The following is a 25086-nucleotide window of genomic DNA, read 5'->3' on the forward strand; positions in this document are numbered from 1 at the left end:
AATAGCATCTTCCAGGCACCTCGTACTATGTCCACTGTAACACAGTGAGTGACAGGATCGTCTCAGTGCAATCTCGGTGTACACCAGGGGCGGGCAGGAATTATGCACGTGTGCGGTGCACATGCACGTGTGCAGTTAACAGGTGTTCTGCGTGCACACAGGGGCAAGCTGGCCACCCGCTTCTCTCCTCTCCCTACCATACCGTCTCTCCGCTTCTTCCTCTGTAATGCGTTTTGTTTCCTGGCCTGCTTTATTGAATGAAGGAATAAGGGTAGTAGGAGTGCTTGAAAGTAGTCATCGTTTGAAAGAGTACCTATTACCTACGATACGTTTTATTTAATTATCACAGGTGGAGTTTACAATACGTTTAATGTCTGGAACAAAATTTCTACATACAGACAAACGCAAAGAGTTACGCAAATTTTCATTACCGATGTTTGCTCTTAACCGAGACTTATTAATTTTCATAACAGAAAAAAATCTCTCACAAACGTATATCGAGCCAAACATTGACATTATCTTCGCGGCTTCACGATGGAGACGAGGAAACTTGCTGTGGAAAGTCGTGATAAAAATCTATCACACGTCTTGCCAAAAGGAACCTGTCTCTCAGACGAGAATTACGCTGTAGACCTATTAAGTCCATTTGCAAACTGGGATGAATATCATCTACGGAAACAGCAGATTGTCTCGAGAACTATTCAAAACCTTGGGATAAGTAAGATATATCCCTAAATCGCTTGAGAAATTCCTCTTTTATTGCACTAAGAATGGAAACACACTGAAATTTATTATAATGGCGTTCAATATTAAACTCCCGCTGACCAGCGAGAATACTGTCACATATTATACATTTCCAATTTTGACGTTTCTGCACAGAGAAAAAATGATTCTCCCATTCCTTTTTAAAAGATAGCAAATCTCCAATTCTCCGTTTCCTTGATTCACTCTGCATTTTCCGGTTACTGAAATTCACTACGCAGTGGTCGCTTCGCTTCAACGTCCGCAGCTTAGCCTGGAACTACACTGCGGCAACCTGCCGGCTGTCGCCACTGCTCCGTTCGACGATTGCACGCGAGCAGCACACGTGCAGCGCTGTGTGCTCATGAGCCGCGTGCAACGTTTGCCCGCCCCTGGTGTACACACAACACAATGTACGCAAACATGACATCGCCGCCTAGCATCTAAGCAATAGAACGGAGCAAACAGCCGTCGGTGTTAAGATCGTTCGCAATACAATAACTCGTACACTGCTTGCACTGGCTTCCTGCAACAAACAACAGTGACATTCTCATTTACGCTACTTTTTTAATTTTTCTGTTAATGTGCATTGTTCGATTTAAAAATTTATAACTTTTGTAAAAAAACTGTACCTTCATCAACGTCTCAAAATCTGTGTATTGGCTACAAATACGCTCCCTTGCCTACAATTCAATTACGTGAAAACCGTGTATCGATATGGCCTTCGATGTCCGAACTATTTGCAGCGCAAGTGGTTTGTGGTTCACCCTATATGTTAGAAGTGTGTGCTACCTATACAATTTTGGAGGAGGATATTAGTGTTTAACGTCCCGTCGAGGTCATTAGAGACGGAGCGCAAGCTCGGGTGAGGGAAGGATGGGGAAGGAAATCGGCCGTGCCCTTTCAAAGGAACCATCCCGGCATTTGCCTGAAGCGATTTAGGGAAATCACGGAAAACCTAAATCAGGATGGCCGGAGACGGGATTGAACCGTCGTCCTCCCGAATGCTATACAATTTTGCAGAGTGTTTAATCACAGTTGGGAATAAAATTTTGAGGCTGCCTTTCTCCTATATACTGTTAAAATATACATCCAGACAGTCTTAACCTGCGGAAAATGAAATTTGCTGGAATGGGTGCTCATATGACAAAGGATCAATGTATGTACAACCTTTTCATTTCGGGTTATCAGGTAATGGTGGCCAGTGAAGAAGATGATATCTGGAATTAAATTTCAACATTCTAGACCACAAGCTATGTTTATTAAAAGGTTTAATAAACGTGGCTTGTTCTGAAAACTGTTACAAATAATTTCCAAATACTGTATGCGATCGCTGATTTCTCCAGTAATTTTGTCAACGATAATCTCTCCCTTATGCTAAGAGAATTATTAGAAGAATATAATAAAGTAGGCATTGAAAGTAAACTTCGAAAAGACTGAATAATTAGGAATCGGAGAAAATGTAGTAAACATAATACTAAAGGGCCAGCACATTAGTGCAAGTGAAAAACTGAAATATTTGGATAGGATCCTACTGGGAAACACAACAACTAATTGGGAAATACAGTAATAAGGAGCCACGAGAATGCAGCAGTTCAGAAGCTAAATCCTCTGTTATGGTCTTGTAAGGTAAGTTGGCAAGTAAAGACCTATGGATGAGAGTGCTGGAAGCTTACTTGAAAAAAGTAAAAACAAATTGAAAGTTGTAGAAGATCGTATAGACTGCCTCGGCAAGACAACGTAAGAAACACGGGGATTCAGAAACTGACCGAGACTCGAGAAAGCATCACGTATAGAAGAACAGCAGCTGTCCTGATATGTACACACAATCCTAATGACAGATGAGAGATGAACAAAGAAGGTCTTGAAATACTCCCTCAGTGAAGAAGGAGAGGAGGAAGACCCAAGTTGCCCGCTTAGGTGGCATGAAGGAGGCTATGAGAAAAAGAAAAACACCACACGTGGAAACATATGAAGATAAAACTAGTGACTACACATACTCTAGATGCTGCGACAGCTCTAGGACCCCACCGGAGACAAAGAATGGCAGAACTGCCCCTGGTGTCTTTAACTTTCTGGAATCCAAGCTGATCGTTATTCAACACCTGTAGGCGCCTACCCGTGGTCTAGGAGTAGTGTCTTTGATTCATAATCAAAACGTCTTCGGTCCCGGGTTGGATCCCCGCCACTGCCTAAATTTTGATAAATAATCAGACTTCCGGCATAAGAAGTCAGCCTCATTCTGGCAACGGCCTTGTCAAAGAGGGCGGAGGAGTGGATAGAGGTTCAGGGCACTCTCTTGTCCTAGGGGTGGGAAATTGCCCCTAAAGGCGGAAGAGTCAGCAATGATCAACTACATGAGGATGCAGAAGGCAATGGAAACCACTGCATTAAAGACTCGTAACGTGTATCCACAGGACATGTGGCCTGTAATTGAAGAAGTGTCATGATGATCTCTCCATTGGCAAAAGATTCCGAAATAGTCCCCCATTCGGATCTCCGGGAGGGGACTGCCAAGCGGGAGGTTACCATGAGAAAAAGATTGAATAATCTACGAAAGGATAACGTTCTACGAGTCGGGGCGTGGAATGTCAGAAGCTTGAACGTGGTAGGGAAACTAGAAAATCTGAAAAGGGAAATCCAAAGGCTCAATCTAGATATAGTAGGGGTCAGTGAAGTGAAATGGAAGGAAGAAAAGGATTTCTGGTCAGATGAGTATCGGGTAATATCAACAGCAGCAGAAAATGGTATAACAGGTGTCGGATTCGTTATGAATAGGAAGGTAGGGCAGAGGGTGTGTTACTGTGAACAGTTCAGTGACCGAGTTGTTCTAATCAGCATCGACAGCAGACCAACACCGACAACGATGGTTCAGGTATACATGCCGACGTCGCAAGCTGAAGATGAACAGATAGAGAAAGTGTATGAGGATATTGAAAGGGTAATGCAGTATGTAAAGGGGGACGAAAATCTAATAGTCATGGGCGACTGGAATGCAGTTGTAGGGGAAGGAGTAGAAGAAAAGGTTACAGGAGAATATGGGCTTGGGACAAGGAATGAAAGAGGAGAAAGACTAATTGAGTTCTTTAACAAGTTTCAGCTAGTAATAGCGAATACCCTGTTCAAGAATCGCAAGATGAGGAGGTATACTTGGAAAAGGCCGGCAGATACGGGAAGATTTCAATTACATTACATCATGGTCAGACAGAGATTCCGAAATCAGATACTGGATTGTAAGGCGTACCCAGGAGCAGATATAGACTCAGATCAAAATATAGTAGTGATGAAGAGTAGGCTGAAGTTCAAGACATTAGTCAGGAAGAATCAATACTCAAAGAAGTGGGATACGGAAGGACTAAGGAATGACGAGATACGTTTGAAGTTCTCTAACGCTATAGATACAGCAATAAGGAATAGCGCAGTAGGCAGTACAGTTGAAGAGGAATGGACATCTCTAGAAAGGGCCATCACAGAAGTTGGGAAGGAAAACACAGGTACAAAGAAGGTAGTTGCGAAGAAACCATGGGTAACAGAAGAAATACTTCAGTTGATTGAGGAAAGGAGGAAGTACAAACATGTTCCGGGAAAATCAGGAATACAGAAATACAAGTGGCTGAGGAATGAAATAAATAGGAAGTGCAGGGAAGCTAAGACGAAATGGCTGCAGGAAAAATGTGAAGACATCGAAAAAGATATGATTGTCGGAAGGACATACTCAGCATACAGGAAAGTCAAAACAACCTTTGGTGACATTAAAAGCAACGGTGGTAACATTAAGAGTGCAACAGGAATTCCACTTTTAAATGCAGAGGAGAGAGCAGATAGGTGGAAAGAATACATTGAAAGCCTCTATGAGGGTGAAGATTTGTCTGATGTGATAGAAGAAGAAACAGGAGTCGATTTAGAAGAGATAGGGGATCCAGTATTAGAATCGGAATTTAAAAGAGCTTTGGAGGACTTACGGTCAAATAAGGCAGAAGGGATAGATAACATTCCATCAGAATTTCTGAAATCATTGGGGGAAGTGGCAACAAAACGACTATTCACGTTGGTGTGTAGAATATATGAGTCTGGCGACATACCATCTGACTTTCGGAAAAGCATCATCCACACAATTCTGAAGACGGCAAGAGCGGACAAGTGCGAGAATTATCGCACAATCAGCTTAACAGCTCATGCATCGAAGCTGCTTACAAGAATAATATACAGAAGAATGGAAAAGAAAATTGAGAATGCGCTAGGTGACGATCAGTTTGGCTTTAGGAAAAGTAAAGGGACGAGAGAGGCAATTCTGACGTTACGGCTAATAATGGAAGCAAGGCTAAAGAAAAATCAAGACACTTTCATAGGATTTGTCGACCTGGAAAAAGCGTTCGACAATATAAAATGGTGCAAGCTGTTTGAGATTCTGAAAAAAGTAGGGGTAAGCTATAGGGAGAGACGGGTCATATACAATATGTACAACAACCAAGAGGGAATAATAAGAGTAGACGATCAAGAACGAAGTGCTTGTATTAAGAAGGGTGTAAGACAAGGTTGTATCCTTTCGCCCCTACTCTTCAATCTGTACATATAGGAAGCAATGATGGAAATAAAAGATAGGTTCAGGAGTGGAATTAAAATACAAGGTGAAAGGATATCAATGATACGATTCGCTGATGACATTGCTATCCTGAGTGAAAGTGAAGAAGAATTAAATGATCTGCTGAACGGAATGAACAGTCTAATGAGTACACAGTATGGTTTGAGAGTAAATCGGAGAAAGACGAAGGTAATGAGAAGTAGTAGAAATGAGAACAGCGAGAAACTTAACATCAGGATCGATGGTCACGAAGTCAATGAAGTTAAGGAATTCTGCTACCTAGGCAGTAAAATAACCAATGACGGACGGAGCAATGAGGACATCAAAAGCAGACTCGCTATGGCAAAAAAGGCATTTCTGGCCGAGAGAAGTCTACTAATATCAAATACCGGCCTTAATTTGAGGAAGATATTTCTGAGGATGTACGTCTGGAGTACGGCATTGTATGGTAGTGAAACATGGACTGTGGGAAAACCGGAACAGAAGAGAATCCAAGCATTTGAGATGTGGTGCTATAGACGAATGTTGAAAATTAGGTGGACTGATAAGGTAAGGAATGAGGAGGTTCTGCGCAGAATCGGAGAGGAAAGGAATATGTGGAAAACACTGATAAGGAGAAGGGACGGGATGATAGGACATCTGCTAAGACATGAGGGAATGACTTCCATGGTACTAGAGGGAACTGTAGAGGGCCAAAACTGTAGAGGAAGACAGAGATTGGAATACGTCAAGCAAATAATTGAGGACGTAGGTTGCAAGTGCTACTCTGAGATGAAGAGGTTAGCACAGGAAAGGAATTCGTGGCGGGCCAAATCAATCCAGTCAGTAGACTGATGAAAAAAAAAAAAAAAGGCGCCTAAGGAAATATGGTAACAGCGCTTTAATCGATTAAAAATGTATTCTTCGCAGACAATTTTCAGAATATATGTGGTGTCTGTCCTTTCGGACACGTCCGACAGAACAGACACTACATATATAATTAAAGTGATGACGGCCAATGACGTCTTCAGAGCAGATGCACACCAAGCTCAAACTCTTACGGGAATCGGTGAGATACGGTGAGTAACGAGGGTAATGAGCAGCGGCACTACATCAGTTGTGTGGTGTTAGTTGAGAACTGGGTCTGATCGGAGGCGTGCTAGGTTATTCTCTGCAATTGTGGTGATCATATTGTCGAGATAGTGTTGTGTCAGCGCACCTGATTAGTAAGCTGGAGACAAAAATTTTCAACTTGCCCCGTTGATATAAATCCATACCGACTTCTAGATAATGTCTTCAATTTCCTTTTATGTGAATATTCAGAAGCTTAAGGGGGGTAGGACGTCAAACGGGCCGACTTGGAGCAGGAGATGCATCACAGGACATTTTAATTTCCACTGTCTATACTTTTACAAATAAATGCATAAAACTTTGTCAGCATGACCAGGAAGGATTTAGAATTCACACTCATAGCAGTGGAAGTTCGAAAACATAACGAAATGATTTTTGTTACATGTGAAATTTACCTTTTTTTCACTTACTAATGTCAGTATTTGTTGCTATAGGTACACTTTTCTTCATAAGTAAGAGAGATTCTTCGATGAATTTTGCACAGTATACAAACCATACTTAAAGGTGTATGAATCTCTAGAATTTTCCAAATATATTAAGAACTACTGTAAAAATTGAGGTAATTAACTACAAAATTTGTGTTTTTTCTGAACATGAAGTTTAAAATACAACAGCTCATTCGTTTTTTTATAAATTAAATAAATTCTAGAGTTTCATACACCTGTAAGTATGGTATGTATGCAGTGCAAAATTCATCGAAGAATCTCTCTAACTTATGAAGAAAAGTGTACCTATAGCGACAAATGCAGCCATTAGTAAGTGAAAAAATGATGAAATTTCGCACGTTAAAAAATTATTTTGTTATGTTTTCGAACTTCCATTGCAATAAGTGTGAATCCTGAATCCTTCCTGCTCCAAGTCGACCCGTTTGACGTCCTACCCACCTTAACAGTGGTGTACTGTGGTGACTAACTTTTCTTATATTTAGTTTTTGACATTTTGCTATCACAGCTTGCACAGTGTAGACGTACTGGCGTAGGGGAGAGACGTGAGAAGTGCGTGTCTCGGCCTTCAGGTGTTCCGGTGCGAGGTGGTGCTGGCGACGACGGGCAAGAACTTCCACGCGAACACCAACCTGGCGGTGTCGCTGCAGCTGCGGCGCGACGCGGCGGAGCCCCGCTGCCTGCTGCTGGCCGCCGTCAACGTGAGCCAGGTGCCGCAGCCCGCGCTGCCCAACACCATCCCATTCGGCGACCTCGAGGACAACATCTTCTACCAGCAGATCCAGAACCTGCGCGTCGCCGTCGTCTTCCCGCGCAGCGTCCCCTTTGGCAGGCTTTGCACTGAGGAGTCTCCCTACAGGTACGCCGCCACTTCCATCGCAACGTGATATTTATATTGTGGACTTTTTTTTTCATTTAACTTACAGAGAAACCCACCGTCTAGTAGCTATGGTGGATTGTACTGCTACTACAAAATGTAGCGTTAGTGGCACTCATGGTCTCTTAGCCGGTGTGAGAACTTCTAGATGTTCATGAAAGTTCTCACACCGTTGCCCGTCCCTAGCCACGTGGAGGCGGACCCGATTTCTTGCACGGTGTGCCACTAACCTTCCTCTGTTTATTATTCGTTTTTTTATATATTGTATATATTTTTTGTATATATTGTTAATACAAAGAAACTCTAAAAAGAATTTAGAAAGTTTGAAATTTAAGAAACATATAAAATCAAAGAAGAATAAAATTTACATGAGATAATTTGTAAACTTAAGATCTACTTCCTTATCAGATGGCCAAAACAGGAATGACTAAAAACGGGATGCTCTGTTTCCACGGAAAGCCTCACCCACATGAGGGCTCGGCAAATCCTCGAGCCTGTCATAGTGGACGTGGCTTTTGTACAGTTGAACTTCTATATATGTTCGTTACTCTATTGCAAACAAGAAGCATAAGCATTATTAATCATACAAGAAAACAAGAATAATATATACTACCGTGTTCATGATAAGTGTATACTAATTTATAATCTTAGGAGTACATTAACATTTGTTACCAAAACAGGAACAATTTTAAGCAATACAATACAATTTATATTGTGGACAGTTGCATTTCGAATAAAATACTGGAGCCTTGGACAGCTGCCTCCAACATCGTCATCAGAGGTAGAAATTATTGGCTACCGGGATTGCCACGATGTTCCCCATACATAGACGCGGTAGTAGCGTCTGGATCTTCGAAAGAGGGTGGAAGTTGTAATATTACTGCGCAAAAGAAGAAATTAATGTTTTAAGCTGGTAATATTGAACTCGTTGTTTTTGGACTAGTGTGTGTAGTGTCTCTGTATATCTGTGCAGGATAATATCCCATATGGCGTCGACTTCCCCCACAGCGTAGGTAATTTCGTACACGTAGAACGTTACTCTCTTGCCGACTCCGACGGTCGCCTGTAAAATTCTTGAAATGGTAAGAGAAAGAAACCTTCTATAGGATCTTCTCGAATTGGAACACTCCCATTCGCATCTCGTCATTCGCTGATTGTCTGCGAGTGAAATGAGTTCCTTTTAGCAGTGAAAACTTTATCTATGATTTTGGCCCTGTTATTGAAGCAGGTTCTACAGCAAGCATCGACCACCAAATGTTTGAAGTCCTATACAAGCTTTTAGCACATAATAGTTCATCACAGAATCCTTTGATCAAAATTAAATACGCGCAGTAACCTTTGAAATGCAACAGACTGTATTCTGGCCGTTACTCAACTCCACATTAACATTACATATCACTTGTGAATATCATAAAGCACAAATTATACAATATGGCGGCTAACAATAACTGTTTCATTGCACACACTTCATACGCGCCCTCTCGTTATCCTGTCTCGTAACAAAGTCCAGTCGCATTCCGATTTTCTTATTTTTCTTCGCTCGGCATGGAGCAACGCGAAGTCAAGGAATAAATATTTCGCTTGCGCACCACTTCTCGATATATATTAACTTTAAACTATGAAGGTCGCTCGAACCCCTACCCGCTGGTATGGTCAAGGTACTGTAGTGACCTATTTCTGACAATCGATCCCTACAAGTGTACAGTGCTTCATAAACATTCCGTGAAGTGTTAATTTATGTGCAGTGATACAGTTATTCTTTGACTTAGCTTTTGTTAGTTATTCCGAGTTATTCTTTGACTTAGCTTTTGTTAGTTATTCCGTGCTGTTCATGTCTACACAACTCATTCATGTGTGTAGTGTTAAGTTATTGCTAAATGTATGTGGGAATAAAGGAATTGCTCTCTCCAACACCCACATTTGGTGATACCCGACGAACTATGTTAACATCCGCGTCGGCTTCAGCGTTTAACGAAGATCCGCGACGTTCACGTTTGTAACTTCCGTGCCAGCCGCGTCGCGCTCGTTTCAGCACGATAATTACCGATTCACCAGTCTCAATTCAACCTGAAGCCAGCAGTGCAATTAACAGGGTGACGATAAAACCTCCACCATTCTGGTTACATAATCCTCTATTGTGGTTTGCCCAGTTAGAGAGCCAGTTCGTCCTCGCACAAATATCGGCGGACGAAACTAAGTACAGCTATGTGGTTGCAGCACTTACAGAAGATCTAGCAGCAGAAGTACAAGATATCCTAGCCGCACCACCGGATACCGATCGTTATGCATCCATTAAAAACGCATTAATAACGCGTTTGTCACAATCAGAGGCAAAACGACTAGAGAAGTTACTGCGCACTGAAGAACTCGGAGATCGCACTCCATCACAACTCTTACGACGTTTGCGCACTCTGGCAAATAACACTGTAACTGATGATGTGCTACGAAATATATGGTTGTCTCGGTTGCCGCCAGATACTCAAAAAATTCTCACGGTATGTGCAGGCGATTTAAACGCACTAGCACAAACGGCCGACAGGTTAACTGAAATGTATCCCACATCAAGTGTCTCAGCATTAACGCCACAACAAGAAAATTCTCCCACAGTGACGTTAGTCTCCCTACAATCACAACTGGCTGAGTTGACCGCACAGGTAGCTGCATTACAAACAATGTACAACCGCCAACGGCCACGCCGCCGACGGTCACGAAGTCGCAGTCGATCACCATCACTACAGAACTTATGCTGGTACCACAAGACATTTGGTAATGATGCACGAAAGTATACGCCACCTTGCAAGTGGAAACATAAGGCAGGCACCGTAGCAGCGATAACTTCCAGTGCAAACACTCGCCGACTTTTTGTAACAGACCGCGAAACAAAACTACAGTTTCTCGTCGATACAGGCGCAGAAGTGTCCGTATATCCAGCAAACCGCCTATCACGACGGAGCTGCGACGACTGTTATCTATACGCCGCCAATGACTCCAAAATTAGAACATACGGACGAGTAACATTATTCCTTAACTTGGGGCTACGCCGTGTGTTTGAATGGCAATTTACAGTGGTAGATGTATCACAGCCTATTATCGGAGCAGATTTTTTGTCCTTCTACGACTTACTGCCAGATCTGCGACGTCAGCGACTAATAGATTTGACTACTAGTCTGCATACAACAGGAAAAGTCCGTTGTATCACACCACTAGAGGTACGCACAGTCACAGGCGACACACCATATATACGATTACTGAAAGGATACCCCGAGATCACACAGCAATCGCCTACTCTCCCACCAGTCAAGCATACAACCGTCCACCACATTTTGACCACGCCAGGGCCGCCAACTCACGCTCGGCCTAGACGTTTAACGGCCGAAAAGCTAAAAGTGGTAAAGCAGGAATTTCGCAGCATGCTGTCACAAGGTATGTGCAGAGTTTCTAGTAGCAGTTGGGCATCCCCAACTCACATCGTGCCTAAAAAGAAGAATGGATGGCGCCCCTGCGGTGACTATCGCCAACTCAATGCAAGGACCATTCCAGACCGGTACCCAGTTCCACATATATAAGACTTTTCTGCAAATGTTCACGGTAAGACTATATTTTCTACCATTGATCTAGTTCGAGCTTACTATCAGATCCCTATAGCTGCAGAAGACATTCATAAACAGCGGTGACAACACCATTCGGTTTATTTGAATTCACCCGAATGCCATTCGGACCATGTAATGCCGCCCAGACCTTCCAACGTTTTATGGATGAGGTTACAAGACATTTAGATTTTTGTTACGTGTATATAGATGATTTATTGGTGATGTCTGCATCGGAAGAGGAGCACTTACAGCATTTGGCACAAGTGTTTGACCGCCTACGCACACATGGACTAGTAATTAATCCTGCCAAGTGTGTTTTTGGTGAGAAAGAGGTCCACTTTCTAGGATATTAGGTGAATGCACAGGGTATTCGACCGCCACACAGTAAAGTAGAGGCCATAAACAAATACCCCCGCCCTGTCACAGTCAGAGAATTACGACGATTCATTGGAGTAGTGAATTTCTACCAACGCTTCATTCGCAATCATGCACTGATAACTGCACCATTGAATGAACTACTTAAAGGCGCACCTAAACCTAACCACAGTGTGCATTGGACTATCGAGGCGGACACCGCGTTTCACGCTATAAAAAAAGCTATAGCAGAGGCCGCACAATTAGCACACCCGGTCGCGCATTCTCCACTCGCTCTCATGGTTGATGCTTCGTCCACTGCCATTGGTGCCGTACTTCAGCAGCAAATTGATCAGTTATGGCAGCCCATTGCATTTTATAGTCATAAGTTGTCACCATCTCAGCAACGTTGGGCAACATATGACCGTGAGCTGTACGCAGCTCATGCGGCAGTAAAAAAATTTACACACGCATTAGAAGGGCGACAGTTCACGATGTACACAGATCATAAACCGCTTACCTATGCCTTTAAGGTAAAGCCAGAGAAAGCATCGCCCAGGCAGCTGCGACACTTAGATTATATCAGCCAGTTCACGACCAGCATTGTGTATGTGGAAGGGAAGCTAAATGTTCCAGCTGGTGCACTTTCTCGCATAGAAGCAGTGTCCACAGCAGCAGATGACATCGCACAGGTGGAAGCAGTGACAAAGGCCATTGATTACGACGCCCTCGCGCATGCGCAACAATGTGATAGTGAGTTGCGTGATCTATTGCAACAAGGGAAAGGATTGAAGCTACAGCTCGTGACATTTCCTGAAGCAAGCATTGAGTTGTACTGTGACGTAGGAGGAGGAATGATACGTCCATTTGTGCCACAGCAATTCAGAACACAGGCAATTGCATCAATGCACAATCTGTCACACCCAGGAGTAAGAGCCGCACTCAGATTGGTCAAACAAAAATTTGTATGGCCATGTATGCACACAGACTGTAAACCATTTGTGAAGCAATGCTTGGCGTGCCAGAGGAATAAAATCACACAGCACGTCAGGGCACCATTAGGCACATTTCTTCCACCAAATCAGCGTTTTGACCATGTGCATGTTGACATCATCGGCCCACTCTCGACATCGGAAGGCTACAGTTATTGCCTCACGGTGATTGACAGATTTACTAGGTGGCCTGAAGCATTTCCAATGAAGGACATCACTGCAGAAACTATAGCTCAAACATTTTTTCGTGGTTGGATTGCCCGCTTTGGAGTTCCACTGAGAATTACAACTGATCAAGGACGACAATTTGAAGCCTACGTTTTCAAAGCATTGGCTACGTTATTAGGTATGAAACGCATACGCACGACGGCATACCACCCCGCATCAAATGGCATGGTTGAGCGTCTTCATCGACAGTTAAAGGCAGCACTGAGATGTCACGCAACACCGAATTGGACAGAGATACTACCTATCGTACTTCAAAAGTGATCTGAAAGCAACAGTAGCAGAACTGGTGTATGGACAAACGTTACGCCTACCTGGAGAATTTCTGCACAGCGTGGCAGATGATACAATCACAGCCTCAGAATTCGCCACAAGATTAAGAGAGCATATACGCCAATTGAGACCAACAATGCCCAGAAACCAGCTTGGAAGACACTCGTTCGTTTTTGCGGAGCTAGACAAGTGCACGCATGTATTCTTACGCAATGATGCTGTGCGTAAACCACTGCAGCCACCATATGACGGACCATATCTGGTAGTCAGTAGGGATACCAATACTTTCCGCGTGATGATTAACTGTACACCCACCACAGTTGCAGTGGACCGTATCAAGCCTGCATTTCTGGACGCAACAGACACCACAGCTACCACTGAACACAAACCAGAGAAGACAGGAGAAGCTACAAGATGTGTTCCTGTTCCCCATGAACACCACAACGCTCAGCGAACACCAGTCACTGCAACACCAAGACCGACGTCGAGGACTACTACACCACTCCCTGACACAACCACTGACACACGTGACGCACCGCCGGTTTCAAGAAAGAAGTAGTTACAAGAGCTGGACGGCGTGCGAAATTTAATCTGCGGTATCGTTAGCATTAAAGGGGGGAGTCATGTATTGACCTCTTTCTGACAATCGATCCCTACAAGTGTACAGTGCTTCATAAACATTCCGTGAAGTGTTAATTTACGTGAAGTGATATAGTTATTCTTTGACTTAGCTTTTGTTAGTTATTCCGTGCTGTTCATGTCTACACAATTCATTCACGTGTGTAGTGTTAAGTTATTGCTAAATGTATGTGGGAATAAAGGAATTGCTTTCTCCAACACCCACAGGACGTTATATAGTGAGACATGCACGCACGTGAAGGTGGCTTGGATTCCCGCCTTCCACCCGCTGGCATGGGCCAAGGGATATTATGTAGTGAGACGAAGGTGAGATGGGCAAATCTAGCCCCCGGCGAGACCGAGCGACGTCAGCTGGCGCAAGGAACTGGCGTGGCGCCACATCCGAAATCACAGCCCCCGCTCCCCCCCCCCCCCCCTCCCGGCCTCCAAAATCACCGTCCTTAGGTGATATATTGTGTATGCCGCCCACCTACTCTGGAGCTCATGAGGACTCGCTTGTGTATTTCTGCACCACCCTCGGCCCTCCCCTAGACCCCCACATCCAGAATGTGTCCCAGCAGGAATGGTCAGTACTCCGGGATAAGACAGGAACACCTATTTGAAGCCAGAAATTTCATATGGACACGTGCTCTATTCCGAATCGTTTCCGGGGCAGAGCACATTTCACCAGACATGTGAGGGAAGATCTCAACCGCATCTACCCAAGTTGCTGGATTGATCGTCGTGGTACAATTAACTGGCCACCACAATCGTCGGATCTTACACCATTAGAGGCATTCTGACGAGCAACGCAACATGTTCTCCTAAGATTGCACAAATGCAATGAAGTTTACAGTGGGATATTGGAGAATTTATTGTGACTTGTACAGTGACCTTTACGATAATTCTTAGAGGCGAAAGTCTTAAAAATAGTATTTTTCAGTTGATACTTTGTACAATGCATGTTGCATTGTTTATTGTTGTAAACGGAAACCATTCCAAATAAGACATCGGTTTCTTTTTTGTTTTTTTTTTATCATCGGTCTTCTAATTCGATGTGGTGGCCACGAATTCCTCTCCAGCCACCTTTTCATCTCAGAGTAGTATTTGCAAACTATGTCCTCAGTTATGTGTTGGAAGTATTCCAATTTCTTTCTCTACAGTTTCTACCCACTACAGCTCCTTCTAGTAGCATGGAGGTTATTCCCTGATGTCTTACCAGATGTCCTATCATCCTGTCCCTTCTTCTTGTCAGTATTTTCCATATATTCCTTCTCTCGCTGGTTCTGCAGAGGGCATCCTCGTGCGTTACCTTATCAGTCCTAGCATTATACGTAGGTGGGAGAGCTAATCGGTCCCCTAGAAATGCTACGAGATAGGGTGCATATGGTGTACAGCTAAATGCCAGCAGGCCCGACGGCTGCTCAAGAACAGCCCAGGGCGAACAATGGATGTGGGTAAATCCCAAAAGAGGGGAGCTGGATAACAGTCGCTCGCTTGGCAGAAAGCGGAATGGCCAGCAAGGGAAGACTTTGAGACAAGCTGAAAGATGGCTTCTTACAGTTCTTTGAGAGTCTATAAAAATTTACAATCAAATATTAACGCAATTATGAATACATCGGCAATCTCAGATAAATAAGGCGCGTGGAATGACACAACATTTCAATATCCATAAACTATAGAAATTAATAATTCATAGTAAATAAATATTTACATATTGAACGTCTGAATTAACAATTTTCAATTGCTTCATGCAATTTCAACAAAGCGTATCTCAGATTATACTATTGCACTACAGCTGTCATCCCTGAAAGCCATTCATCTGTATCTATTTTATTTATTGACTTATGACTTATTTATAGTTTTCCATTATGCATATGTTAGTCAGAACATAGTATCCTCCTCAATCTTATATTTGTCATACTTGCGTAGTTATTTAATAAACAGTTTACCATTTTGCCAGAAACTTCATTCGAATCTTGATTGCAAGTGCTGTTAGAAAATTGTGCTAGCTTACAAATGGTCAGTCGCACGCGTTAGCGGACACTTTGATTGAAAAAAGAACGAAAAGATGCTTCTGTCGAAAAGGCATAAATAACAGTTCAAACAATATGCAAGGACAATCTGGTGTCATATATCGTGAGCACACATTTGGAAAAATACTGGCTTACTTATTTACGAACCAAGTATTAATTTTATTTATTGTAAACGATCTGAGTAACAGAAGTTTTACAGCATTCCTTTATTTAAACGTTGCTGTAACATGTTTATTCTGGGAAGTAGTCAAGAAAAATCAAATGAAGTCTGCAGAATGTAAGAACGATGTGTCTTGTGGGGTGATAATGTTCAGCCAATGGAAAAGCAGACAATAGCAGAACACTATGGGAGTCAAATAGAGACTGGGACTCTTTGAGTGAAGAGCTCTAAGGAGCAATTCTGGACACTTTATGTCGAGTACTGGGAGAAGGCACACCTGACCTTGGTAACGTTTGTGATTGAGACATACGGACGATTGATTCTGGGCTGTGGATGGTCTCTACAAGAACTTCTCTGAACCTGTTCCAGTCTTTGAAGATCCAACTTATACGCCATTTACGGTGGATTTCGAACGATTAGAACATGTCCAGCTAACAACACAGATGGCATACTGTGCATTTTATTGTTTATTGCGATTTCATGTCGCAAAACTCATGTGTTAGCGTTACTACATATGTGGACATGGCCACATCCAGAAGGTGCTTTTTTTTAACTGTTTTATTTGTGACAAACCTTAGTATAACGTGCTACATTTTAGCCATTACTGTGACAACTTTATATGAGATTACAACTCAAAATGAACGCGTTTTGTAACAAAATTTTTTAAATGTCTGGAGATGAGAGCAAAATCTATCGAAACGGTTGTTGTAAATAAAGAAATATTTATGCGATCTTGGCTTTAGAAAGTTTTTACCAAGTAAAACAGATCGCTTCTTCTGATTTCACAACATGAGGAAATTCAGTCGAGTTTCATTTCGTATAATTAGATTGTGAGAAAAATTATATAAGATGTTTTTACTTGATTGCACCTCGTAATTAAGCTTTGACGCCTCTGAAATCTGTCGTGGAGCTGGTGTCTTACGTTATGCAAGAAAGGTAGTGTTGTTGTAATGGTTTCCAGACAGTAGACTTCCTTAATGCAGCTCTCCACGCTTTCCCATCAGGTGCAAGTCTCTTATACGTTTACTCCGCAATTCACAATTAAGTGTGTGGCAGAAAATTCATTAAACCACGTTTAAGGTTATTCTCTGCCATTCCACCCTCTAACAGCGCGCGGGAAAATTAACACATAAATATTTCTGTGCGAGCTCTGATTTCTCTATTTTATTGTGATGATCAGTCCTCCTCAGATAGATGGGCGCCAACAAAATATTTTCACACTCTGAGGACGAAGTTGAAATGTCATAACAAGATCCCGCAGCAACGAAAATCACCTTTTCTTTAATTACTCCCCTATTTCGCGATAATACAAAACGATCTCTCCTTCTTTGAATTTTTTCTATGTCCTCCGTCAGTCCTGTCTGACGTGGATTCCACACCGCACTTTCATATTCTAGAAGAGCGTGGACAAGCATAGTGTTAAAGGTCTCTTTAGTACACCTGTTACATTTTTCAAGTGTTCTGACAATAAATCTCATTCTTTGGTTTGCTTTTTCCACAAATTAATCTATATGATCGTCCTGACTTACATTATTCGTCATTGTAGTCCCTAAATGTGTAGTTGATTGTAGGGCTTTAGATTTGTCAGTTTTATCCTGTAGTCGAAATTTAGCGGATTCCTTTTAGTACTCATGTTGACGCCCTAGCACTTTTTATAATTTATAGTCAGTTGCCACTTTTCGTACCATACAGATTTCTTATCTAAATCGTTTTGCAATTTGTTTTAATCATCTGATGATTTTACAAGAAGGTATATAAATATAAAGAGCTAGTTGAAACGATCTTTTCTGAATCTTCCTGCATTACTCATGCTGATGAACTCGCACTTTTTATTACTTATAGTAAGTTGCCGCTTTTCGCACCATACAGATTTCTTGCATAAGTTTGAACGTGCTTACTGTGTTCAAGCCTTTGTCTATCTCACACCTCCTTTTCCTGCCAAACTGACGATTCCTTGAAGCCTCAGGATTTGTCCTATCACCAGATCGCTTCTTTTAGTCAAGTGTGCCACAAATTTCTTTTTTCCTCAGTGCGATTCAGTACCTCTTCTTTAGTTATTCGATCCAGCCATTTCATTTTCAACATTACTCTGTAGCACTACATTTCAAAAGTTTCTATTTTTTTCTTTTCTGAACTGCTTGTCATCCACTTTTCACTCCCACACTTGGCTACACTCAGACAAATATCTTCAGAAAAGACTTCCTAGCATTCAAGTTATATTTGATTTTAACAAATGTCTCCTTTCTTGGGTTACCAGTCTATGTTTTGCATCCTTTCTGTTTTGGTCCTCATCACTTATTCTTGGACTGGAGCAACAGCTAGGAGCTAGGTGGTGGGGTCCTGAGGTGCTGGAGAAGCTAAGACACACATAATACTTAAAAACACAATTATTACAAACAAAATTTCCCAATGGGTAAACACGACCTTAATTACATTTTTAGTGGAACACGTCCACAATAGACTTAAACAAACGTTACAGAAGAAAATTCAATCGCAACTTCTTTTTTAAACCTTGAAACGCTAAATTAACTTCAAACTTCAGAACGTTACTGCGGTTACAGGCCAAAGAGTTTACAGTGAGAAAATTTACTAGCAACCAAAGTAAAACTGCAAGACACCAACAAAGTTAAAAACCAGTTTAAAGCTTACACAGCGTTGTGCTGAATGAACTACTTTCTGTGCCACTTAAAGAATTAAACTTCGTACATCACTAAGGCTGCATGTTGTCTATAATTAGAGTAATAACACATTCAGGCGTCACGCCTAGAACCTGCGGGCGTAATTACTGGCATAGGGTGACGGAATAATTACACGTAGCGGTGACAAAGGCCCACAAAGTCATGACATACATAACCCTCGTCAGCCATCAGTACAAGCTCTAGGATTTACAAACACAGTTATTTAGCTATCTGGAACACATGAAAGAAATATAAGCACAGGCTCAGAACAAATGAATACGCACAGTTTAAAAGGAACCCGTTCAGGTTTCCACAAATGAAAAAAATTTCCTACTTGGAATTTAGCAACTAATATTCTGATTAAGGAATCGCCTCAAAATATCCATTTTAATGTATCAGTTGCTCCGAACAGTGTCTTACGAAATTAGGTAATTATTTAACCATTACGACAATTTATCACCAAACTTGCTACACTTTAATTACTTCAGAAGCGTCAGTGTCAGGACGAATTCTATCACAGCCCGGATAACTACTCTTAACTCTTTCCCGGGCTCACTTCCCGTTCTTTAACAAAAAGGAAAGAAAGAAGGAAAACCTGACGGTGGCAGACGACGAGAGTCCGATAGGTTTCCCCATAAGAATACCAGCTTGGCAAGGAAATTAGTCAGTACTCACCAATAAACAAAGGAAGTTTCCGCAGTAAGCGGAAAAATCAAGTCGGATCAAAAGGATGTTCATGATCGAGGTGAAACGTCACCATCGTACTGCCGTATAACAACAGTCATAGCTCTACCCAAGGCGTGCAGTAGAAGATTCCGTCTGCTGTACCCAATGCCAGCGAACCCTCTCGTCGCTACACGATTCAAAATGCTAGGGCTGTTCGGAATGTAAGTTCCGATTGATCGCAAAATGGAACCCACTGTGATAATCAGAAATATTTTATCTGCAACAGTTAGCTACAGCTTCCAGCCACTGCTCTACATAGTCACCAGTCCGACTCACACATTAGTCAGTGGCGTTGTACCAACTTTTCAATACCCTCGCCATAGGAGGCAGCCTCCTGTGCTTCCCGCCAATTCTCTGCGCTCATCTGTAGCTCGTTGTCTGTGCGAAAATATTGTCTTCATAGCCAGTAGTTAATGTGAGCAGAGATGAAACACAGAGGGAGCCAATTGCGGGCTGTAGTGCGGGTGATCAAACACTTCCCACCGAATACGCTGCAGGAGCATTTTCATTGCCCCTGCAGATTGCGACCGAGAATTGTCACGAAGTAGGAACCGTATGACAGCTCTGTAACGTGGGCTGCGTAACATCAGGCGAAATCTCTCACCAGGTCCTCATACTTGGCGGGAGACACTATTTTCTACGCATCTTTAGATGCTCACCATGCGCTCAGAACTGAAAAGAGCGAAGTGATGTAACCGACAGGCATACTAGAGACACTGCCGAACACATATGTGAAAAGCATTATTAGATTTTTACAGTGGTTTCCATTTCTTGGCCGATCGGAACTTACTATCCGAATAACCCTCGTACCACGGCAATATAGGTATGCCGCATCCATTCAACACTCAAGTCCGTAGTAAGAGCACAACTACCACTAGGAGCGCGCCAGTGCTCACGCCATCTCAACGAGCGCCATCGTATCTTGTTTTCCTCTGCTGGTCGGTCACAAAGCGAACAGTATTGAGACAGTATTGAGCTTTCATTTCATCCGCTCCCCTACATCATACCCTCTGGTTGCAAACAAAGAGTTTACCGTTATCGATGTATGAGGCAAAGAGGGTATTCGAACAAAGGTAAATCAAACTGCTGCACCACGACTCAGTTCTGTTGCTCAAATAGCGAAACTCATCCGCTACTTTTAGTGTCTTACTTCGTAATCTAATTCTTTTAGCAGCGCCTGATTTAATTCGATCATTGTTTTACTTTTGTTGATGGTCACCTTATAACCCTGTTCAAGACATTATCCATTCCGTTGCCCTGATCTTCCAAATGCGTTTCCACAGCTTGCTCAATGTACGCTACTGGCCATTAAAGTTGCTACACCAAGAAGATGACGTGCTACAGACGCGAAATTTAATCGACAGGAAGAAGATGCTGTGATATGCAAATGATTAGCTTTTCAGGGCATTCACACAGGGTTGGAACCGGTGGCGACACCTACAACGTGCTGACATGAGGAAGGTTTCCAACCAATTTCTCATACACAAACAGTTGACCGGCTTTGCCTGGTGAAACGTTGTTGTGATGCCTCGTGTAAGGGGGAGAAATGCGTACCATCACGTTTCCAACTTTGATAAAGTTCGGATTGTAGCCTATCGCGATTGCCGTTTATCGTATCGCGACATTGCTGCTCGCGTTGGTCGAGATCCAATGACTGTTAGCAGAATATGGAATCGGTGGGTTCAGGGGGGTAATACGCAACACCGTGCTGGATCCCAACGGCCTCGTATCACTAGCAGTCGAGATGACAGGCATCTTATCCGCATGGCTGTAACGGATCGTGCAGCCACGTCTCGATCACTGAGTCAACAGATGGGGACGTTTGCAAGACAACAACCATCTGCACGCACAGTTCGACGACGTTAGCAGCAGCATGGACTATCAGCTCGGAGACCATGGCTGCGGTTACCCTTGACGCTGCATCACAGACAGGAGCGCCTGCGATGGTGTACTCAACGACGAACCTGGGTGCACGAATGGCAAAGCGTAATTTTTTCTGGTGAATCCAGAGTCTGTTTACAGCATCATGATGATCGCATCCGTGTTTGGCGACATCACGGTGAACGCACATTGGAAGCGTGGATTCTTCATCGCCATACTGGCGTATCACCCGGCGTGATGGTATGGGGTGCCATTGGTTACACGTCTCGGTCACTTCTTGTTCGCATTGACGGCACTATGAACAGTGGACGTTACATTTCAGATGTGTTACGACCCGTGGCTCTACCCTTTATTCTATCCCTGCGAAACCCTACATGTCAGCAGGATAACGCACGACCGCATGTTGCAGGTCCTGTACGGGCCTTTCTGGATACAGAACATGTTCGACTGCTGCCCAGGCCAGCACAGTCTCCAGATCTCTCACCAATTGAAAACGTCTGTTCAATGGTGACCGAGTAACTGGCTCGTCACAATACGCCAGTCACTACTCTTGACGAACTGTGGTATCGTGTTGAAGCTGCATGGACATCTGTACCTGTACACGCCATCCGAGCTCTGTTTGACTCAATGCCCAGGCGTATCAAGGCCGTTATTACCGCCAGAGGTGGTTGTTCTGGGTACTGAGTACTCATGATCTATGGACAGAAATTGCGTGAAAATGTAATCAAATGTCCGTTCTAGTATAATATATTTGTCGAATGAATACCCTTTTATCATCTGCATTTCTCCTTGGTGTAGCAATTTTAATGGCCAGTAGTGAATAAATTGAATAACACCGTCATAAGCTGCAACTCTGTCTTATTCCTTCCTAATTACGGCTTCCTTTTCACGTCCTTTGACTCTTATAACTGATTCTTCTGTAAATAATTCATGTCAGTATTTTGTAACCATAACAAGTTAATGGTTCGATAGTATGAGAGTTCGAACTTAAATAGTGGCAACTACTTTTTCACAACCCATACAAAAGAATTACATGTTTGCACCTCTTACTGTCCTTCAAAGTAGTCACTAGCGTTGTGTAGAGACCGGTGCCAACGATGAGGAAGGCGTAGTATACCGTTAGCAGAGACTTTTCTTTTGATGGTGCGAATGGAACGGTCTACTGCCTGTCGAATCTCTGGAACTGTTCTGAAGCGAATGCCACGAAGTGGTTCCTTCATCTTCAGAATAAAATCAAAGTCACAAGGACTTAAGTCACCTGCGACCAGCGTTGTGAAAGAAGCGGCGACACTTTCTGCGCAATCCACCAATCATTCTGCACGACAATGCGAGGGCGCATACAGCGCAAGCTGTGGCTGCTCCGTTCGGTCGATGAGCCTGGGAAGTACTGTACCATGCACCATACTTCCCGGACTTACGTCCTTGACAAGGACTTTGATTTGATTCCGAAGATGAAGGAACCATTTCGTGGCATTCACTTCAGAACTGTTCCAGAGATTAGACGTTCCATTCGCACTATCAACAGAACAGGCTCTGCTAACGGTATACTACGCCTTCCACATCGCTGGCAACGGATTCTACACAACGCTGGCGACTACTTTGAAGGACAGTAACAGGTGAAAATATGTAACTCTTTTGTATCGGTTGTGAAAAAAATAGTTGCCACTATTTAAGTTCCAATCCCCGTAAATACACCAGTGAGCCTTCTTTGGAATACAAATTACTGAATATCGGTGTGGCCCTTGCTTTCCAAATGATAATTTTTTCTTTTGTGTGTACAAGTGAATATGGGCTTGCCACAAACACTGCAGACTCAAGTCCCTCTACTTTGGGTTGCCTTTGTGCCGCGCTGAGTTTTAGCCCTCTAACGTGTTGGTAACAGGGCAATGAATGTAAGCTATCATGCGAGAAGTCGAGCTTTAGTGATCAATATCTGAAGCTGTTGTGTTCTATAATTTCCACTGATTCTCGCGTCTGACGAGTGGAACTAGTTTTAAATCAAATAATACGCTGTCCACTGCCCACAGTGGTGCATCTGTGCATTGCTACATTTGAGTAGTTCAGTCTCGATAAAAGTCATCTTGCAGTTAACGAATGGAACACCAAGGGAGTGTAGTGTTACGGAACCCTCCGTCGTGGAGTGACAGCGTTACAGTAACCGAATCGTGTCTGCTTTGAAGAGCACGGCGTAGCGCAGCAAAGTAGGCGGCGAGCAGCCCGCTTAGCATTTAGATGGAAACGCCGTTGATGTGCGCCTAGCTATGTCGGCAACACCCAGCACGGCGGTGCGACGCAGGCCAGATGCTCCGAACCAGGGCAGGCGCCGGCTGCTTCTGCAGTCTCTGTAGCAGGGTAGCAGCCAGAGAGACCTGCCGCCTCACAGACAGGGCGCTCTGCCAAAGACGGAGAAACGCGTCGTCTCGAAATTCGTGCAGGGTGTGCAGACTGAAGATGCCACGTGCGTTAACGTAGCAGCTGCCAAGCTCACTGTACGTCTTTTGCAATCGGTGTTTACTAATGCAGACGGTAAGGAACTGTAGATTTACTGGTTTGTAGTTCCATCGCCAAGTTCTCATTTTGAAACTTCCTAGCATTCTTCTGTTCAGGAGATTACGCTGTGTCTGTCTTCCTAGAAACATCAGTGGTGTTAGACTACTTACGAAAGTTTTATTGTGATTTTGGTATAGCCTTCCACAGTTCTGTGCGGGTCGCAGTTGAATCTTAAGGAATCGGTATACATCGCAAAAGTCTCTAAATTGTATTGAGCTGGCGACTTCATTCCGCCTAGTTGTCCCAGAGCATATAAAGGCGGGACGTCGGATCCTCATCAAGTGCAGTTGGCTGAAATGGATAGCTACTACTCGTGACACTGATATTCAAGCTCAGAAAGCCTATTAACTGACTTAGTCGAAATTTTAAAAGGGATTAAAGTTATTTTACACGCAAGGTTAAAGTTTGTTAAAATACACTCCTGGAAATGGAAAAAAGAACACATTGACACCGGTGTGTCAGACCCACCATACTTGCTCCGGACACTGCGAGAGGGCTGTACAAGCAATGATCACACGCACGGCACAGCGGACACACCACGAACCGCGGTGTTGGCCGTCGAATGGCGCTAGCTGCGCAGCATTTGTGCACCACCGCCGTCAGTGTCAGCCAGTTTGCCGTGGCATACGGAGCTCCATCGCAGTCTTTAACACTGGTAGCATGCCACGACAGCGTGGACGTGAACCATATGTGCAGTTGACGGACTTTGAGCGAGGGCGTATAGTGGGCATGCGGGAGGCCGGGTGGACGTACCACCGAATTGCTCAACACGTGGGGCGTGAGGTCTCCACAGTACATCGATGTTGTCGCCAGTGGTCGGCGGAAGGTGCACGTGCCCGTCGACCTGGGACCGGACCGCAGCGACGCACGGGTGCACGCCAAGACCGTAGGATCCTACGCAGTGCCGTAGGGGACCGCACCGCCACTTCCCAGCAAATTAAGGACACTGTTGCACCTGGGGTATCGGCGAGGACCATTCGCAACCGTCTCCATGAAGCTGGGCTACGGTCCCGCACACCGTTAGGCCGTCTTCCGCTCACGCCCCAACATCGTGCAGCCCGCCTCCAGTGGTGTCGCGACAGGCGTGAATGGAGGGACGAATGGAGACGTGTCGTCTTCAGCGATGAGAGTCGCTTCTGCCTTGGTGCCAATGATGGTCGTATGCGTGTTTGGCGCCGTGCAGGTGAGCGCCACAATCAGGACTGCATACGACCGAGGCACACAGGGCCAACACCCGGCATCATGGTGTG

The 25086-nt window shown here is 43.7% G+C and overlaps 1 protein-coding gene across 1 annotated transcript in view; it reads left to right on the forward strand.

Moving 5' to 3' along the window:
• Positions 1 to 25086, forward strand: part of LOC126252164 (uncharacterized) — a 193808-nt gene that overhangs the window by 137267 nt on the left and 31455 nt on the right. The window contains exon 3 of the mRNA XM_049953032.1: positions 7449 to 7735. Coding sequence (XP_049808989.1) covers positions 7449 to 7735 — 287 coding nt within the window. The remainder of the gene's footprint in view (positions 1 to 7448; positions 7736 to 25086) is intronic.

The sequence above is a fragment of the Schistocerca nitens genome, chromosome 4 (genome assembly GCF_023898315.1).
Source record: "Schistocerca nitens isolate TAMUIC-IGC-003100 chromosome 4, iqSchNite1.1, whole genome shotgun sequence".
Taxonomy (NCBI): domain Eukaryota; kingdom Metazoa; phylum Arthropoda; class Insecta; order Orthoptera; family Acrididae; genus Schistocerca; species Schistocerca nitens.